The sequence below is a fragment of the Cebidichthys violaceus genome, unplaced genomic scaffold, assembly GCF_023349555.1.
Source record: "Cebidichthys violaceus isolate CVI_PGR_0920_01 unplaced genomic scaffold, fCebVio1.0.p SCAF_65, whole genome shotgun sequence".
NCBI classification, from domain to species: domain Eukaryota; kingdom Metazoa; phylum Chordata; class Actinopteri; order Perciformes; family Stichaeidae; genus Cebidichthys; species Cebidichthys violaceus.
The window spans coordinates 162,001-183,647 of NW_027176872.1; the positions used below are offsets into that span (position 1 = coordinate 162,001).

A 21,647-nucleotide genomic window follows, 5' to 3' on the forward strand; every position below is an offset into this window, starting at 1 on the left:
AAAGTATTGTTCTTCGAATCTTTATTGTTGGAATGCTGATTCAGCATTCCAAGTATTGTTCTTCGAATATTTATTGTTGGAATGCTGATTCAGCATTCCAAGTATTGTTATCCTAATCTTTATTGTTGGAATGCTGATTCAGCATTCCAAGTATTGTTCTTCGAATCTTTATTGTTGGAATGCTGATTCAGCATTCCAAGTATTGTTATCCTAATCTTTATTCTTCAACTATTTCTTCCGTACGTATTTTGGCACTTAATAACTTCCACATTTCTTAAGCTACAGAAACCGTTCAAATATGAAAATGTTCAGCTTTTTCAAGAGAGGGGTGCTATGTCTTTTTATGTTTCTAATCTTTCAACTTTTTTAATTATTAAGCTTTTTGCAATTTTTTTTTGAATGGGATGTCTATGGAGAAACTTTTCAAATCCTCTTAAACTTCTTCAACTTTCAGATCATTCTACTTCCTCATACTTTCAGCTACAGACACCATTTAAACTTTCAAATGTTGAGAAAACCCTGACCAATGATTGTATGTTATAATCATTTTGATATCTTTTACACTTTTTGAATAGTAGCATTTTTGCTTTCATGTGTTTTTCAGTCCTTTTCTGCTTTTATAATGGGTGTGTATTGCGAAGCTTAGAGTGCGTGATGTCACCGCTAGAGTGAAGAGAAGCCTGAGATTCCTGTGAAAAAAATATTTGTCTTTTGCGACTGACTCCTCAATTTTCACTCTGCATGCATAATTTTTGGATGGAAACGTAGCTAATCTTGTCCTTGTCGTAGACATATGACTTTGGAATCCCACAGGTTTACACATTTGGCTCAAAAGCCTTTACTTGAGAGGAAAACCAACTTTCTCCTCCATAGACCCCAATGTTAAAACGTACTTCAAAAAAGGCTTACACAGACAACCGTACCCCATTTCTAAATCGCCATTGATGCCACTTTTTTTTACACTACAGATCCAATATTCGCATGAGCTGTTCTTCAAGTCATCCTTGCACTTCAGTCTTAATATCGGAGCAATAGGGGCTATGGTTATGGGAGTTTTGTGGTTTTGTTTGACAGGTGTTTTCCAGTTTTTTTTCCATGAAAAGGCGGCAGGCTCACAGGTGTTCGTGCTTGAGCTAATTACTAATGTTTAAAAACACAGACTCACAGACTCTCCAACTGCTGCGTCGTCACCATGGGAACCAATGACACACACACACACACACACACACTCTCTCTTTCTCTGTCTCTCTCTACACACTCAGTACATATAACTGTCTGTCTGCCTCACTCACTCACTCAGTACATATAACTGTCTGTCTGCCTGTCTCTCTCCAAATCACTCAGTCAATGTAACTGTCGGTCTGCCTGTCTCTCTCTCCCACTCACTCAGTACATATAACTGTCTGTCTGCTCTTCTCACTCAATCAGATGACTGTCTGTCCACCTGTCTCACTCACTCACTCAGTACATATAACTGTCTGTCCACCTGTCTCACTCACTCACTCAGTTCATATAACTGTCTGTTTACCTGTCTCACTCACTAACATAGTACATATAACTGTCTGTTTGCCTGTCTCACTCACTCACTCAGTTCATATAACTCTGTCTGCCTGTCTCTCTCTCTCCCATACACTCAGTCCATCTGACTGTCTGCCTGTCTCTCTCTCCAAATCACTCAGTTCATCTAACTGTCTGTCTGCCTGTCTCTCTCTCCCACACACTCAGTCCATCTAACCGTCTGTCTGCCTGTCTCTCTCTCCCACATACTCAGTCCATCTAACTGTCGGTCTGCCTGTCTCTCTCTCCCACTCACTCAGTACATATAACTGTCTGTCTGCTCTTCTCACTCAATCCAGATGACTGTCCTCCTGTCTCCCTCACTCACTCAGTACATATAACTGTTTGTCTGCCTTTCTCACTCTCTCACACGCCTTCATTCAGTCTCTCTATCTCTGTCTTCCTGTCATTCTGTGTTTCTCTCTCTGTCTTTCTTTCGGTCTCTCCCTCTGGCTCTCTCTGCTACCACTACTGCTGCTATTCATGCTATTACCAGTACCAATACTACTACAGCTATTAGTACGATTGCTACTAGTACTAATACTACACTATCACTTCAAATACTGCCATTACTATTACTACTTCTACTACGACAACTGTTATTTTAAATACTACGACCACTACTACAGCTATTTCTACGACTACTGATACTACTACTTATACTGCTTCTAATTACTAATACTTCTACCACTAATAATACTTCTACTACAACTACAACTTCTACTACTACAAATATCACTACTGCTGACATTTTTTAAGCCACAGAAGCTGTTCGAATATCAAAATATTCAGCTTTTTCAGGAGAGGGATGATATTTTTCACATTTGTAATCTTTAAACTTTTTGAATTATTAAGCTTTTTGCAATTTGTTTTGAATGGGATATCTATGGAGAAAATCTTCAAATCCTGTTAAACTTCTTCAACTTACAAAGCCTTCTTTCTCATACTTTCAGCTACAGACACCATAGTTAGACGTTTCAACTAGCAGGGTTTTCAGCAGTGCAGTTTAAATGCTTTCGAGCTTCAACATTTTTCAGACTGGTAGTCTCTCATTTCTGTATTTTCAGCAATGTTTTTGCAATTCATTTCAGCTTTCAGCATTCCAACGCATTTTCAGCAGGAAATGCATTTTCTAGTTATTCTTATTCTCCATCTTCCACATCAGAGTTTGCCGCAAAACTAGTCCCACAGCGTTGCCAACACCTGCTCAAAAAGTAATTCAACACGTGCGGCTTGATCGGGAATCGTGAGCTATGACTTTTATAAGAAATTCGTCCAGCGGTTTCCCCGAAAATCGCGATCTACGATGAAAAAACGGCCCATTGACTTGAATGGGATTTCGGCGTGAAGAAAGCAAAAAAAACACTTAACTTTGGACCCATATTGACTAGCCATACTTTAACGTAGAAACATGATTCAAAGTTTAAAACGTAGACAAATTGATGGACGTTATTGAGCCAAATGGACATTTTGCTAGCTAGCATAGTTTTCATGAAGTCACCGATTTAGTTTCAGCAAAACTTTGGGTCTGTTTCAGATTTTATAATGGGTGTGTATTGCGCAGCTCGTTAAGTGCTAGAGTGATGACATCACGGTCAGAGTGAAGCAGAGCAGGAAAATGTTCTGTGATTTTTCCAAACAAATTGCTCCCATTCCCACAATTTGTACTCTTTATACACCATTTTGGCCAAAAAGCTTGGAAATGTTGTGCTGGTCGCAACAAAGTGTCTATGGAATCCAACGGACTTACACATTTTGCTCAAACAGCCGTGGAGCGACATGAATTCCAACCGACTGCTCCATTAGACCCCATGTTAAATCAGAAAAGAAATTTGTCAAAGAAAGCAGACGGTACCAGTTTTGTAACTTGCGCTGGCGCTCACATTTATAACACTACGAACATAAAAAACATACCAGGGCGTTCGGCAGAGTCTTATCTCTCTCACGGTGCACTTATTTTATTGATTGGACCCATGGTTTTGGTATAAAGTGCATTTGTTTGACAGGTGTTTTCCAGTGTTTTCTCATGAAAAGTTTGCCAGGCTCACAGGTGTTCTTAATTCAGCTAATTACTGATGTTTATAAACAAAGACTCACAGACTCTCCAGGCCGTGCGTCGTCACCATGGCAACCAGTGACACGCACGCATGCGCTCTCTCTCTCTGTCTGTCTGTCTGTCTGTCTGTCTGTCTGTCTCTACACAGAAGGATTTACAAATAAATGTGACTCACAAATGCACGCAGAACAAATATATTTCTGCATTTGTATGTATTTGTGTGTGAATGTTTTCTATTTGTTTGTGGATTTGTGTGTATTTGTTTGTGGATCTCTTCACATTTGTTGGTGGGTTTTTTGAGACTCCCCTGCCTGGCTGGATTCACAAATACGTTTTTTTTAACATGGACCTATCTGTAGCCAATCAGATGTCAGCCTCATTTTCAAGCAATCACATGAGCGCAGCTCCCCCCTCCCCTCCCCACGAGGCTGCCAGCTGTGTTCACACCGAACGCAGGGCGAATTATTCGCGTGATGAGATTACATACAAAGTCTTTGCACAGACGCGATGAGACTGCAGTGACGCGAATTTTGCGCGTTTCAATTATGTGAAAAACACATTTTTGAGAACTACTCCTACACGCTTAGTCCAATTGCTACCAAATTTGCTGTGGATCATTATTGGATCTAGATCACAGAACGTTATCAAAAGCTTGTTGATATCTTACAGCGTTTAGAAGATACGGACCAATGAACTTTTTGGGGCGTGGCTTGTTTATCAATACACATAACTTCTTAACCGTGTATCATAAAATCACCAAATTTGCAGTATATGTGCATATTGCATGGCGGAACATACCCTGCAATTTTCAGTCCATTCAACTAATAGGGGGCGCTACAGTAATTCACTCAATTTAAATTTTTTGGTGATTTTTCACGTTTTCAGTCTTTGTATTTGAACGAACTCCTTCTAGAGAAATCATGCGATCGACTTCAAATTTGGTCAGGATGCTCTTAAGACCTTTGTGATGAAAAGTTATCAAAAGCTAGAGTTTTCATCGAAGAACCTTGACGTGGCGGGGTGGCCATTTTGCCTCATTGGCCGGGAAGAAAGAAGTTGTTATAACTCCAAGGTACATTATTCAATCTTCACGAACTTTCTTATGCATGATGCTACTTCAACCCTTAGTACATATCAATTGAAAAATGTTCAATAACTCATAGCGCCACCTACTGGCAAAAGGAAATGTCATATTTTATACTTTTATTTACTCCTCCTAGCCAGTTCACCAGATCAGTCTGAAATTTGGTAAAAATAGCCTTAAGACATTGATGATGCACCATCATGAATATTGGGAGTTTTCGTTGAACGCTGTTGCCGTGACAACCCATCATTCGCCATGAAAAAGGAAGTTGATGGTTCCCTGCCTTGGGATGCTCAAAAACTCATGAAACTTTGTACATGTGTCATAGGTAATGGGAAGACATATTTTATATGGGTGTTTGGCTTGGCCATTTTAAATTGCCTCCATAGCGCCCCCTACAATATTTCAAAAGAGCAGCCCCAGCGCTACGTTTGAGGTACCTGTATGAAACTTGGTAGGATTATGTATCTCAGAGAGACTTAAAAATAAGTCTCTTAGGACCATGCTCTAAAACAGCGGTCGGGAACCTATGGCTCGCGAGCCATATATGGCTCTTCCGGTGACGGCATATGGCTCCCAGACAATTTTGAGTTGAAAAAAAAAAAATCAGTTTGGAACTGATTTTAAAATACTTGTGATATTTCTTAATAATACTGTGTCATTTTAAAGTAAACAGAAATTAGTTTTGAAGATAAATTTCACGGGTCACGGGTCACCTGTGGGTCGGGTAGGGAACCAATGGCTCGCGAGCATGTCCGGGTCATTGTAAAGGTGAAGAAATCTATTTTATCAGATAGCCAACTAGTTTATCCGCTTCAACCCTTGCAACGGAAAAGATGACGAAAAGAAAAAAAGACGATGATTACCGTGCATTCCAGGCTGCGTGGACAGAGGAATTTGCATATGTGGACAGAGCAGGATCTGCGGTATGTCTAATATGCAATGATAAAATTGCATTGATGAAACGGTCAAATATAAAGCGGCACTTCGATACGCACCATGCTTCATTTGCATCGAAATATCCAGTGGGGGACAGCAGGAAAAGGGCATGCGAGCAGCTACAGCGGAGAGTGCAGATGAGTCAGCAGCAACTACGTGTGTGGACCAGGCAAGGTGACGGGAATTCCGCTAGCTTTGCGGGTGCTTTGGCAATAGTAAGGAATGGAAAACCTCATCACGTATGAACCAGACTACAAGGCCATCAGCAAAACCATGCAGCACCAGAAGTCGCATTAAAAGTAAGACATATTTAATTTATTATACGTTAAAAATACTATATGGCTCTCAATGAAATATATTTCGAAATATTTGGCCTTTATGGCTCTCCCAGTCAAAAAGGTTCCCGACCCCTGCTCTAAAATGTACCAGAAGTCGGCCATATTGATTTTTGTGTCATTTTTCAATAGATTTAGGCTTACTTTTAGTCGCTATACTTTAACGAACTCCTCCTAGGGACTTTGTCGGATCCACTTCAAATTTGGTCGGTACAGTCTCAAGACCTTTGTGATTAAAAGTTATCAAAAGCTTTACGTTTGACGGAATGGCTTAGCCGTAGCGGGCGGCTACTTTGCGTGATTCCCCACCAAAGAAGCTGATGTAACTCAGCCGGACTTGTTCCAAACAGTCCCAAACTTCACATGGTTGATAACACTCATGGCCTGAGGATGTTTACAAGCTAATTTTCAGTAATACTCACAGCGCCACCTGTTGGCAAAGGGAAATCTGTGTTTTCTGACAAATAGCATCCGAAATACATGACATTTACACAATGTGCTTTTCAGTTCATATAAAGCAACATAATGCATGTTTGCAGGTCTTCTGTAGCGCCGCACAGCAGATAAAGGAAGTGGTGGATTATTTGCATAGCATCATTTCTAGCATCACGCGGTCAAAGCAGAAAAAAAGCATCGGTTTCATAGGCGCGTTGTCCAACGGTCGCAGACGTTCTTGGCCGCGGAAGTTGGAGTCCCACCGGCACCCCCGACGTGCGGGAGGAGGCGAGGGCCCGTTCATCGCTGCTTGCAGCTTTAATTATTCTTCTTCTTTTTCTGTCAAATGAATCGCCTTTTTGGGGGCTTTATCATATCCCAAAACTCCCCATATTTGGCAAGCATACCAGGACTGCGAGAAAATTTGTTAATTTATGGGTCCCATGCTTAAGTATGAAAAAATTGCTCGCTAGCGCCCCCTAGAAGTCTGACCGGCAATGCCTTGAGGCAACTCTTACCCATTGTGTCCGATTTACTTGAAATTCGACACACATGTCCACCTCCACCTACTCTACAAAAAAGCCAACCAGACCCCTAAGCTCCGCCTACCAATATTTTCCGCCATTTTGAATTTTGTGAAAAACACATTTTTAAAAACTCCTCCTACAAGCTGGGTCTGATTGGTACCAAATTTGCTGTGGATCATTATTGGATCTATATCATCAAAAGTTACTAAAAGCTTGTTGATAACCCATTGCAATAGGAATATATGGACCAATGAATTCCATAGGGGCGTGTCCTTCACCAGCAATATATATAACTTCAAAACCATTTGGCCTATCGTCACAAAATTTGTAGTGTATGTCCACATTGTGTTCTGTAACATACACTCCAATTTTTATTCCATTCAACCACTAGGGGGCGATACAGTAATACTCCCATTTTTTTGCATTTTTAGGCATTTTTCATCGTTTTCAGGCGTTGTGCTTTAACAAACTTCTCCCACAGAATTTATGCGATCAACTTCAAATTTGGTCAGGGTGATCTTAAGACTTTAATGATGAACAATTGTAAAAATGGTCTACTGACAATGAACGACCTTTGTTTTATGTGACGCCCATGTCACGCACATTTCGTGCCGTTCGCCATGAAAGAGAAAGTTGTTGTAACTCCAAGGTACTTTATTCAATCTGCCCCAAACTTGTTATGCATGATGCTGATCCAGTCTTGAGCACATTCCCATGCCAACATTTTCATAAAGTCATAGCGCCACCTACTGGCAAAAGGAAATGACAAGTTTTATACTTTGATGTACTCTGACTAGGAAGTTACCCAGATCAGTCTTTAATTTGGTAAGGTATGCCATAAGACATTGATGATGATAAATATTTCATTCGGCTTTTTGACTTGACTGTTTCAAATTGCCTCGATAGCGCCCCCTACAAATATTCAAAAACGCAGCCCCAGTGCTACGTTTGACCTATATGTATGAAACATGCCTACATTAGAATAAATGATCTGTCCAGAGCTTCGACATGAGAATCAGGTTAAATGTTATAATGAATGCTTCACACTACAATCTAAAGTTACAGAAGAGCTTAAAGTGTTAAATTGAAGTGTTCAAGTAAAAGCAAATGACACTACTGTTCTGTTAACTTTCATGTAAGTCCAAATACAATCAGCAGGGCACTGCAGGGAGTTGAACCCCATCCCAGTAAACTGGGATGGGTTGAAGCACATTCACACACATTAATTTTCTTAAAGATCTTAACAGGCTTACATCTATGATTGTATCGGAGGTACACTCAAAACATTTGAGGCTTAAGACCTGGCAACATGATCTTGCTATGCTGCTGGTCGACGTGAAAGGCCGTTGTGAAAGGCCATTGCGACGCATTCTTCGCTATGAAAAACGAAGGTGTTTTTGAGGGGCTAAAAATACTCAAAACATAATCAAACTTGTCACACACATTTAATATCCTGAATGTAGTTATCTGATGTGATTTTAATGCTTCAGAGTGGCAAATCGGCTCGATAGCGCCCCCTACAATATTTCGACGATGCAGGGAGGTGAACCCCATTCCAGTAAACTGACGGTCTGTTATGTTACAAACACTGAAGCGCATTCACGCACATTCATTTTCTTAATGATCTTAACAGGCTTACATTTATGATTGTATCGGAGGTACACTCAAAACATTTGAGGCTAAAGACCTGGCAACATGATTTTGCTATAGGAAATATCATCTAACTCCCGCACAGTGTATGATGGTCACAGAAATGCATGGCCGCGTCAACCAGAGTCCTGCCAGTACCCTCGACGTGCGTGAAGTTGCGAGGGCCTGATCAATGCTGCTTGCAGCTTTAATTGTGTTTATTATCTTGTTTGTGTTGCTTAAGTTACTGTGTCATTTTTATAACGTGGTGTGTATGCTCAATAATCACCGAGATTAACGATTAAAGATGTTTTGTAGAAGTACTGACATTTTGAAGACACTACAGGTGAATAGGGTAAAATAAATTAACTTAGATATCGCCATGAAACTTCCAGTTGATTAAGACAATCATTTTTGTATTACAAGTTTTCTGAAATGTTATGTTTAAATATGCAAATTAGTCATTGTCTAATGGTATCTTTTGGTAAATTTAGGAGAAATATACAGACACAAATAGACCACGTGGTAAAATAAACATCTAAATGTGTATTTTGGATGTTTTCTTTTCAGTAGTCTGAAAGAAGACATGTTATGGAAGTTAAATGATCCAAAATCTCAAAATTGACCGGTGCATAAAACATTTTTTCACCTGGGATGTTACCTAATTATTTATTTGCGTGTATAAATTAACGCCAAACAAGTGCCACTTACCGGGTCAGTGCACATGGCCCTGAGGTGTGAGGCAAGGGCGAGGAAGGCCAGGATGTTGAACAGGGTCCCATTCACAATGCTGTAGGTCAGATTCTTGGAGGGCAGCAGCATCACGAACAGGACCACAAAGTCTGCATACAACACCAGGAGCCAGGTGATGACGGCACACACGATGCCACAGAGGTCCCTGATGAACCACATGGCGGAGGCCGCAGAGGAAGTGATGACGTCTTTGGAGATAGGGATGCGCTGCTCGGCCTGTAGGCAGCTGGTCCCGGCCCCGGTCCTGCCCTGCCCGCGCTCCACATCCCTGCATCTGTGCACTGGGCTCTTCATCCTTCATCTAAGCTAGACACCCGCTGCTGCCACCGGATCCACTGTGCCTTCAGGTCTCAGTCACTGCATGCTGGAGGAGAGGAGCAGGAGGGTTGCAGTTTAGAGGCAAGGTTAAGGCTTCCTTAGAAGGAAAAAGGGTTTTATCAACAGTTGAGACTAAGCATTCGCTACGCCAGCCAAAGAGTGCAGTGTTCAACAACCCCACCTGAAACAGGGCTTAACCATTTAGAAAACATTTTAGTCAATATCTTGACTGATATTGCAATCCAATATGATTTTCGATATTAGAGGGAATTATCATTTTTACATAATTATTCACATTTTCATTGAAAAACTTTTAAATGATTATGGTGTGAGTTTTTGTATGAATCTGTAGCAAACAAAGATTATAACTTTAGTCTGTAAAATAAAATATGATGTGTAGGCCAGGATATCTCTGCAGCTTTTTTTATTTATTTAATAAAAACATTTTTTTTAATGGTATTTTGACACACTTCGCCGTAATAAATATTGCACCTCCAGCAATTTATGAATCGCAGAAGGTCATAATCCAATTTCTTGTGCAGCCCCAACTTAAAATAAAAACAACCTCAATACCCATAAAAATGTTGATAAAACAAACAACTTTGAAGAAGTGAGCGCAGAGAAGCCATTTCATACAGGAAACATATTTCATGAGTGTGACTGCTGTTTAATGGGGCTATAATGTTTATTATTATTATTATACTATTTTCATTATCGATTAATCGGGTGATTATTTTTAATTAATAGATTTGTCTACAACATGTCAGAAAATAACACAAGAAAAAACAAGTTAAAGTTTAAATAAAAAAGCTGTGTAAAATGTGACACCTGAAATGAAGTATATATGCACAGTAGACTAGTGTATGAAGCCAGAAACCACTTGATGAACAAAACATAATTGTTGCCAATTATTTTTTTGTCAATCAACTAATTGCTGAGGCTCACTCTAAAAAAAGAAAAGTTGAGAAAACTTTAAAAAGTTAAGCAACCAGCTGCAATGCTTTTTTGAGTATACTCAACTAAGGGCTTATATGTGTTGTGTCAACTTAGGATAAGAAGCTCAATCAAAGTGCTAGCTTAAGTTTGTCAAACTTAACATTACTATTCAGACCTACTGATGTACTTAAGTTAACATAACTTAAAATATTGAATTTGATCCTCACGTCTACTCATGTACTTAAGTTAAGAACACTTGAAATTTCAAATTGGAGAAACTTGAAATTGTGTGTTCTTATAGATTGAAAACATACTTCAACAGCACTGCATATTTTAAGTTGAGTGAACCTTACTTTAACCTTATATACACGAGGCCTATTTGCAGGCCTCAGCTAGAATAAAGATAAGAAATACCTAATTAAGTGTATAATTAAATAAAAAAAAAATTATATATTTTTGAGATGAGAAAAATGATGGAACTATCAGAATACATGTTACAGGTTCACATAAGATAAGGATGGAACACAGCACAACTTGGAAAACTCAAAAGCTCGCCCTGGAAAAACAGCACTTTTAGGATATTGTTTTTTGGAAAGTATGGAAATCCAAGACTTTAAATATGCTGAGCTCTTAGAACAACTGATATAGGCTCTATATACACAGCTATACATAGATACAGTGAAACATTTATAAAATATAGAGCATATAAAATTAGAAAACTGATTAAATATTCCAATATTTGAATAAAAAAATATTTTTTAAATTCAAAAACACTCTATATCACTTCTATGTATCACTCCTGATGTTCAATGAATCAAAAGACAGAAGATTGGACCTTTTTTGAGTGTTTTAAGCTCTTTCTAAGCCCTTTTTAGTTGTTTAGTTTAAGGTCAAATACTGCTTCAGATTCAGCCCACTCTCTCTGTTCAGGGCTGTATCTCAGCCCCCCCTTCTCAGATTTTCACCATTGAGACATCCTTCGAACCGTAGGAGCCAATAGAATTGCCTGGAATTGAAAGCTAGATGATTGACAGCACTATCAGCCAATAAAGCTCAAAAACGTCCCATCTGATGGCAGATCTGAAATCTAATTTGCTGAGCTTCCAACCCTCCCCAAGAAGCCGAGGAGTGTCGGAGAGACACGAATCGAACGGATTCACACGGAGCACATGCAGCTGGACATAACAAACAGTGGAAGTACGGAGATATTTCATTTTTTCGCTGAGATTCGACCAAAAGTGAGTACAATATTTGATGAAAGCTGTGTGACTTTTTGTGTTCGAAGCTGAATATCTCTGCGATGGTTTACCGGAGAGAGAAATGGAAACTATGTCCGTAATCTCCGTCAAGCGGACGTGCTTTTTCATGCTGCATGTTCGTAGGTAGCACGTTGCTAACGGAGTGTAGCAGCTGTTTTCTCCGGTCTGTCCCAGTCATATCGAGTATGATTTATGATATTTTGTTATTTGTTTGCTTGGCTGATGGGAGATGTGTTTGTCTCATGTAGAAGTGACCTAGTTCATGTTGTTCCCAGGACGCTGAGGTTTCTGCAGAACTATAACATCAATTATTATCATCATTCGTTCTTCGTGGGTTCTCTGCCAGTTACTTTTAACACAAAACTCTCTAAGTTTTTATGTACTCTGCATCCAAATGGGGGACCCTCGGGTGCATCTGGTTTTAAACTTAAAATGTTTTGTTACTAAATTTCACTCTCCATTAGTTGAGTATACTCAAAAAAGCTTTGCAGCTGGTTGCTTAACTTTTTTACATTTTCTCACTTTTTTTACAGCCTTAATTTTTAATTAAATAAAAATGTACACCGTTAAAGAAAACAAAAACATCTTAAAACACAAAATGTTTAATAACAATAAGTAAACATTTGCTTGTAAAACAATATTATTGTCTTTCAATTTCAACACTTGAATAGTAGACAGCAGAGGGTCAACATCCTTAAAATCTTCATTTCCTGCCATTTTAAACCCAAAGACACAACAAAAATAAACTTGTTTGACATCTAATACTCAAGGATGTTGACCAATTTGGTCAACTCATACCATTGGCATTTGGTCAAGTTGGCGACATTTCAGTCCCTCATGAAAATCCAGCCAAGACCATAGGCGTGGTTTAGATATGGCAGGCTACTTCAGTAAACTGTTCTTTAAGGCCTGAACCCAGGCAGAGCACTGGGTACCAAGGTTCCTGAACACCTTTTGAATTACTTCAAAAATGTGTACCTTAAGTCCTTCGGATAGTCCAGGTTAAGAGCCTAGATGAGCCCAAACAAAGGGGCAAATGCAGTTGGGAAGTTGCATACATCATCCAGGACAATCCGTTCCTCAATAACCAGGGCGATGCTTATTGTTGTTGGACTGAGTATTCCAAGTTCAACTCCCTTGACACAAAATTCCTCCGGGTCTGTATTCTACTGAAAAACAAGCATATAGAGACTATAATAAATATTCACCCCTCTTTAAAGTTTTCTTTTTTTCCCCTTCCCATTCTGTAACAATACAAGTAAAAAGTCAAAATACATTTTTGGTTGGTAAATTTTGTGCAGATTTTAAAAACTAAAATGTACCACTTTCACACTGTATTCACCCCCTACACATAGCAGTGGTTGTTGTATTTAATATAACAGTAGTAGTAGTAGAAGAAGTAGTAGTATTAGTAATAGTAATGGCAGTATTTGAAGTAGCAGTAATAGCAGTAGTAGAAATACTAGTAGCATTCATACCAATAGCTGTAGTAGTATTAGTACTGGTAGTAGTATGAATAGCAGCAGTAGTAGTAGTAGTAGCAGTTGTAGTATAAGTAATAGTAGTACTGGTCGTATTAGCAGTAGTGGTAGTAATAATAGCAGTAGTAGTAGTGGTAATAGTTGCAACAGCAAAAGTTGTAGTAGAAGTAGTAGTAGTAGTATTAGTAGCAGTAGTAGTAATACTAGAAATATTAGCAGCAGTAGTAGTAGTTGTCGTAGTATTAGTAAGAGCATTCATTATTTCAACAAAAAAGCCTCATTTTGAGCTTAATGTTTAAATACAGTTAATCCATGGGGCTTTTATTTTGAAAGGGTGGGGCTGGGTGGGTGAGACAGGAGGAGAGGAGACTGAATCATAATGTTAGATAAACACAAACAGGTTATTAAATGACAGGCTTCATCAAAAGCATTTCAGATGGAATTCATTCGGTGGGGCTTGTACTTTAAAATGGTGTGTGCGTGTGTGTGTGTGTGGGGGGGGTCCTCTAAAAGTCTCTAATACCTGAATGACTGTATAAGAGATACACACGCAGAGAGAGAGAGAGAGAGAGAGACACACAGAGAGATAGAGAGACACACAGAGAGAAAGATCCACACGCAGAGAGAGAGAGAGACACACAGAGAGATAGAGTGAGGCTTGTGTCTGTGAGTCTGTGTGTTTATAAACATCAGTAATTAGCTCAAGCACGAACACCTGTGAGCCTGGCTGCCTTTTCATGAGAAAAGACTGGGAAACATCTGTCAAACAAAACCCCAAAAACACCATAACCATAGCCCCTATTGCTCCAATATTAATACTGGAGAGGGAGGATGACTTGAAGAACAGATCATGCGAAAATTGTGTCTGTAGTGTAAAAAAAAGTGGCTTCAATGGCGATTTAGAAATGGGGTACGGTTGTCTGTGCAAGACTTTTTTGAAGTACGTTTTAACATTGGGGTCTATGGAGGAGTAAGTTGGTTTTCCTCTCAAGTAAAGACTTTTGTGCCAAATATGTAAATCTGTGAGATTCCACAGTCATATGTCTATGACAAGGACAAGATTAGCTACGTTTCCATCCAAAAATTATGCATGTAGAGTGAAAATTGACGAGTCAGTCGCAAAAGACAAATATTTTTTTCACAGGAATCTCAAGCTTCTCTTCACTCTAGCGGTGACATCACGCACTCTAAGCTGCGCAATACACACCCATTATAAAAGCAGAAAAGGACTGAAAAACACATAAAAGCAAAATTGCTACAGCTCAAAAAGTATAAAAGATATCAAAATGATTATAACATACAATCATTGATCAGTGTTTTCTCAACATTTGAAAGTTTAAATGGTGTCTGTAGCTGAAAGTATGAGGAAGTAGAATGATCTGAAAGTTGAACAAGTTTAAGAGGATTTGAAAAGTTTCTCCATAGACATCCCATTCAAAAAAAAATTGCTAAAAGCTTAATAATTAAAAAAGTTGAAATATTAGAAACAAAAAGACATAGCACCCCTCTCCTGAAAAAGCTGAACATTTTCATATTTGAACGGTTTCTGTAGCTTAAGAAATGTGGAAGTTATTAAGTGCCAAAATATGTACGGAAGAAATAGTTGAAGAATAAAGATTAGGATAACAATACTTGGAATGCTGAATCAGCATTCCAACAATAAAGATTCGAAGAACAATATTTGGAATGCTGAATCAGCATTCCAACAATAAAGATTTGAAGAACAATACTTGGAATGCTGAATCAGCATTCCAACAACAAAGATTCGAAGAACAATACTTGGAATGCTGAATCAGCATTCCAACAATAAAGATTAGGATCACAATACTTGGAATGCTGAATCAGCATTCCAACAATTATTTGTCTTTTATCATCAGGGAAGGAAAAGCATAGGTCAAGGAGTCTTACTAGTAACAACAGGAAATGGGATGCACAAAAGAACGGCGTGTTGCTTTATGTCTACTTCATTAGCTGGACGGTATCTAGTGCACTGTAATGGTACACGCGCGCGGGTAACTTAAGAGTAAACTAGCAGGCTAAAGCACTCGAGTTTTAACGCCACCAACACTAACGAACGGCGAAGCAACATGTTAACTAGCTAACAAAAAACAACCAATGCAGCTTACCGCGATATAAAGTGGTGCACGTGCATACAACGTAGCAACGTTAGCTTTAGATCAGACGTTAGCTTTAATATGTGCAAATTCATTCGACCATGCAAAACCGCAAGCCGCGGGTCGTTATCGTTAAATTACACATGACGTTATAAACACGTGAAAAGTAGGCTGGGGTCCGTCACGTTGTAAACTTCTTGATGTTAACTTTTGCATTAAAACAATAACAGGTGCTGACTAGCCAGTCAGCTAATGCACTCCAACACAGCCTTATCTGGTTAATTTGTAACCAGTTAACGTAAGCTAATGCACTCAAGAAAACCAGTCTTACCTTGTTAATTTGTGCTCGAGGTAGACGGCATTCTGCAGCAACACTCGAGCTGGCGTGGACCGGCGCGGAATTGCTATCTCTAACCGAAGGCACTGGTGTTGCACAGTGGTAGATGTATTTTTCCCCTATTCTCCTTCTTCTTCTTCTTCTTCTTTTTCTGGTTTTACGGCGGTTGGCGGGTTTTTTTTCTCTCTCTCTCTCGTTATTGAACATTATCAACAGACAGACATTCAGTAGGTCATGAACATTAGGCTCGTTCGAGATAAACTGTGCCTCGTCTGGAAAGCAAACGAGAGCAGGCGGATGCAGAGGGGGGCGGTGACAAAAAACTGCGTTCAAGTCGGACCGTTTCCAGCCGCCTGCTTCTTCTTCTTTTGTTTTTATGGCGGTTGGCAAACAGCTTTCGTGTGCATTACCTCCACCCACTAATCTGGAGTGTGGACTAAGGACTCTAATACGACAACCAAACGAAAATAAACATATACATACACACATACATATACCGATATGTGTGTAAATAAATAAAGATATGTATATACAAATATATATATATAAATATATATATACACAAATAGAAAAAATAAATAATTAATTTTTTTCTCAAATTGTATTCATTAGTCTGGTTAACTCTGAATATTCCAGAAAAAGTTTCCAACATTTGTCACTAAAGCTTTTCTTTAATACATTAATGGTATTCTCCTCTCCAGTCTCTCTTAGACCTTTTTTCAAAACTTCTCTCACTGACTCTTTCCTCTGACAGGACAATAAAACATGGTCCACAGTTTCTTCTTCACAAAATTCACATTTTCCATTATTATGCTTTCCAATAACATAGAGGGAACTGACCAGTATGGCCATTCCTTAGTCTTGTCATAATCGTCTCCTCTTTTCTAGTTCGTCCACTAGATCCTGCACTCCCAACCAATGGTTTATTTTTAAACAGATATCTTCCTTTACTCCCTTTATTCCATTCGTTCTGACGTATCATTTTGATTTGTCCCTTAATCACCACTTTAGCTTCTGACTTACTTATATTTACATTAACATTATGTCTTCCACTCTTCAAAGCCCTTTTTGCTGCTTTATCCGCCTTCTCCTTCTAACATGGACCCACACAAAATTGACAGCCACCCTCATTTGATGGATTCTGGAAAGTGATTGTAATATTTCAAACAGTAAATCCTCTCTGCTTCTGGAGTGGCAAAATTTCAAACTTGTTAGCACTGCACATGAGTCTGATGCAATTACTACTCTCTCTAGCCTGACGTCCTCTACCCACTGTAATGCAATAACTATGTCCATCATCTCACATGTAAACACAGATAAAACATCGCTGAGTCTTTTCCTACACTCCAAATGGAATTCTGGGATTACTGCTGCTGTTGCTGCAGTTCTACCAGTTTTAGAGTATTTAGATCCATCTGTATAAATCTGTATTTAATTGTGGTAACTGATATATGACTTGAAGATCTTACAGTTTCCCCCACGTTCATCTCTCATCAGTTCAAGGAGGCCAAGATCAATTTCAGGCTGTGGCAGTAACCAAGGAGGAATAGCTGGCAGAACCACAGTTGGAGAATAACTCCTATCCAGTAAACCTAATTCACTAGCCTTCTTCTTAACAACCCAACCAAAGCTCTTTGTTTGCTTTTTTTGATGTTCCCAGCATGGCGCAATTGCACTTATTGTTGGATGGTTGTTATGTCCTTGTAAACTGATCCAATATGTCATCATTATCTGTATTCTTCTCAACTCCAATGGCATTTCCCCCAATTCTACTTGCAATGCCGGCACATATGTTGTTTTAAAGACCCCACTACATATTCTTGATGCTTGTATTACATCCTACATAATTCAAAGTTTAAAACGTAGACAAATTGATGGACGTTATTGAGCCAAATGGACATTTTGCTAGCTAGCATAGTTTTCATGAAGTCACCGATTTAGTTTCAGCAAAACTTTGGGTCTGTTTCAGATTTAATAATGGGTGCGTATTGCGCAGCTCGTTAAGTGCTAGAGTGATGACATCACGGTCAGAGTGAAGCAGAGCAGGAAAATGTTCTGTGATTTTTCCAAACAAATTGCTCCCATTCCCACAATTTTTACTCTTTATACACCATTTTTGGCCAAAAAGCTTGGAAATCTTGTGCTGGTCGCAACAAAGTGTCTATGGAATCCAACGGACTTACACATTTGGCTCAAACAGCCGTGGAGCGACATGAATTCCAACCAACTACTCCATTAGACCCCATGTTAAATCAGAAAAGAAATTTGTCAAAGAAAGCAGACGGTACCAGTTTTGTAACTTGCGCTGGCGCTCACATTTATAACACTATGAACATAAAAAAACATACCAGGGCGTTCGGCAGAGTCTTATCTCTCTCACGGTGCACTTATTTTATTGATTGGACTCATGGTTTTGGTATAAAGTGCATTTGTTTGACAGGTGTTTTCCAGTGTTTTCTCATGAAAAGTCTGCCAAGCTCACAGGTGTTCTTAATTCAGCTAATTACTGATGTTTATAAACAAACAGACTCACAGACTGTCCAGGCCCTGCGTCGTCACCATGGCAACCAGTGACACGCACGCACGTGCTCTCTCTCTCTCTCTGTCTGTCTGTCTGTCTCTACACAGAAGGATTTACAAATAAATGTGACTCACAAATGCACACAGAACAAATATATTTCTGCATTTGTATGTATTTGTGTGTGGATGTTTTCTATTTGTTTGTGGATCTCTTCACATTTGTTGGTGGGTTTTTTGAGACTCCCCTGCCTGGCCGGATTCACAAATACGTTTTTTTTAACATGGACCTATCTGTAGCCAATCAGATGTCAGCCTCATTTTCAAGCAATCACATGAGCGCAGCTCCCCCCTCCCCTCCCCACGAGGCTGCCAGCTGTGTTCACACCGAACGCAGGGCGAATTATTCGCGTGATGAGATTACATACAAAGTCTTGGCACAGACGCGATGAGACTGCAGTAATGCGAATTTTGCGCGGCGCGTTTTGAGCGACGCGTTAGGGGCGTTTGGAGCGACGCGTTTGGGGCGTTTGAAGCGTTTGGAGCGACGCGTTTGTGGCGCTTGGGGCGACGCGTTTGGGGCGACGCGTTTGAAGCGACGCGTTTGAAGCGACGCGTTTGAAGCGACGCGTTTGGGGCGTTTGGGGCGACGCGGTTGGCGCGATGTTCCTCCTGTCATCACTGACGTCCTGTTGTTGTTGAATCAGGAAGTACAAACTGTAGCTGTCTGTGTTCACCCAGAGCTCTACGCAGGGACGTACGGTCAGGGTGTGATGATGAAATGTAAAAAACAAATAATGCTAAAATAAAATAAATATTAATATTTCTCTACTGATCTGCGCTATAAATGTAATTTCTGTATTATTCCAAACATTTTTATAATCAAAATCTCTGAATTAGCGCATGTCCTGTTCAAACAGAGAGGAGACAGTGAGGTGAGGCAGTGACCAGCTGTTCCTCACCTCAGACTGTGAATCCCTCACTAACTGGGTTGAGCGCGTGCCTTTTGCTGTCTCATTCCTGCACACACTGTAATATTTGTAGACACTTTTATTATATGTCCTTTCTTTCCATATAATAGGTACTGTATTTCACGTCTGTGTAGAACATATTTAGTGTTGCTGATCTGACATTAAGGGGAGGCAAACACTACTCTGCCTCAATGAAGGGTGCGCGAGAGCCCAAGGCTCGGGTTTATTGCGTCAATTAACACAGAGCAGATCGACCCAGGCAGGAAGTCAGACACCGATAAGGGATAGAGCATCCGGTAAGTTTTCAAAATAAAAGCGTCAGCTTTAACTTGGTTTAACTTTTTCAAGAGTATGAATCTAAAATGCAGAAAAGAGAGAAGCATTATCTCAATCGAACCTCAACGATACTGCCGGTAACATCAGCGTTTATGTATACATTGTGACGTCTTCGGGCAGTAGAAGCCACACTGTCAAAATTTCTTGCGAAATTTTCTAGTTATTGTTGGAATGCTGATTCAGCAATCTTTATTCTTCAACTATTTCTTCCGTACGTATTTTGGCACTTAATAACGTCCACATTTCTTAAGCTACAGAAACCATTCAAATATGAAAATGTTCAGCTTTTTCAGGAGAGGGGTGCTATTTCTCATCATTTTTCTAATCTTTCAACTTTTTGAATTATTAAGCATTTTGCAACTTATTTTTTGAATGGGATGTCTATGGAGAATATTTTTAAATCCTCTTAAACTTGTTCAACTTGCAGATCCTTCTACTTCCTCATACTTTCAGCTACAGACACCATTTAAACTTTCAAATGTTGAGAAAACCCTGACCAATGATTGTATGTCATAATCATTTTGATATCTTTTACACTTTTTGAATAGTAGCATTTTTGCTTTCATATGTTTGTCAGTCCTTTTCTGCTTTTATAATGGGTGTGTATTGCGCAGCTTAGAGTGCGTGATGTCACCGCTAGAGTGAAGAGAAGCCTGAGATTCCTGTGAAAAAAATATTTGTCTTTTGCGACTGACTCCTCAATTTTCACTCTACATGCATAATTTTTGGATGGAAACGTAGCTAATCTTGTCCTTGTCGTAGACATATGACTTTGGAATCCCACAGGTTTACACATTTGGCTCAAAAGCCTTTACTTGAGAGGAAAACCAACTTTCTCCTCCATAGACCCCAATGTTAAAACGTACTTCAAAAAAGTCTTGCACAGACAACCGTACCCCATTTCTAAATCGCCATTGATGCCACTTTCTTTTACACTACAGATCCAATATTCGCATGATCTATTCTTCAAGTCATCCTTGCGCGTCAGTCTTAATATCGGAGCAATAGGGGCTATGGTTATGGGAGTTTTGTGGTTTTGTTTGACAGGTGTTTTCCAGTTTTTTTCTCATGAAAAGGCGGCAGGCTCACAGGTGTTCGTGCTTGAGCTAATTACTAATGTTTATAAACACACAGACTCACAGACTCTCCAACTGCTGCGTCGTCACCATGGGAACCAATGACACACACACACACACACATACATACACACACACACACACACACTCTCTCTCTTTCTCTGTCTGTCTGCCTCACTCACTCACTCAGTACATATAACTGTCTGTCTGCCTGTCTCTCTCTCCAAATCACTCAGTCAATGTAACTGTCTGTCTCCCTGTCTCTCTCTCCCACACAGTCAGTCCATCTGACTGTCTGTCTGCCTGTCTCTCTCTCCCACTCACTCAGTACATATAACTGTCTGTCTGCTCTTCTCACTCAATCCAGATGACTGTCTGTCCACCTGTCTCACTTACTCACTCACTCAATCCATCTGACTGTCTGCCTGTCTCTCTCCCACTCATTCAGTACATATAACTGTCTGTCTGCTCTTCTCACTCAATCCAGATGACTGTCTGTCCACCTGTCTCACTCACTCACTCAGTACATATAACTGTCTGTCTGCCTGTCTCACTCACTCACTCAGTTCATATAACTGTCTGTTTACCTTTCTCACTCACTCACTCAGTTCATATAACTGTCTGTCTGCCTGCCTGTCTCTTTCTCCCAAACACTCAGTCCATCTGACTGTCTGTCTGCCTGTCTCTCTCTCCAAATCACACAGTCAATGTAACTATCTGTCTGCCTGTCTCTCTCTCCAAATCACTCAGTCAATGTAACTGTCTGTCTGCCTGTCTCTCTCTCCCACTCACTCAGTAAATATAACTGTCTGTCTGCTCTTCTCACTCAATCCAGATGACTGTCTGTCCACCTGTCTCACTCACTCAGTACATATAACTGTCTGCCTGTCTCACTCACTCAGTTCATAAAACTGTCTGTTTGCCTGTCTCACTCACTCACTCACTCAGTTCATATAACTGTCTGTCTGCCTGTCTCTCTCTCCCACT

General features: G+C 39.8%; 1 protein-coding gene across 5 annotated transcripts in view; it reads right to left on the reverse strand.

The window, feature by feature from the left end:
* Nucleotides 1–21,647, reverse strand: part of zdhhc3a (zinc finger DHHC-type palmitoyltransferase 3a) — a 39,741-nt gene that overhangs the window by 11,897 nt on the left and 6,197 nt on the right. For 3 of the 5 annotated variants that reach the window (XM_068734574.1, XM_068734570.1, XM_068734573.1), the window contains exons 2-3: nt 12,807–12,997; nt 9,274–9,679 (exon numbers count right to left, since the gene is read on the reverse strand). In XM_068734574.1, coding sequence (XP_068590675.1) covers nt 9,274–9,609 — 336 coding nt within the window. In that variant the 5' untranslated portion in view covers nt 9,610–9,679; nt 12,807–12,997. The remainder of the gene's footprint in view (nt 1–9,273; nt 9,680–12,806; nt 12,998–21,647) is intronic. The other 2 variants (XM_068734571.1, XM_068734572.1) reach the window with 2 other exon arrangements.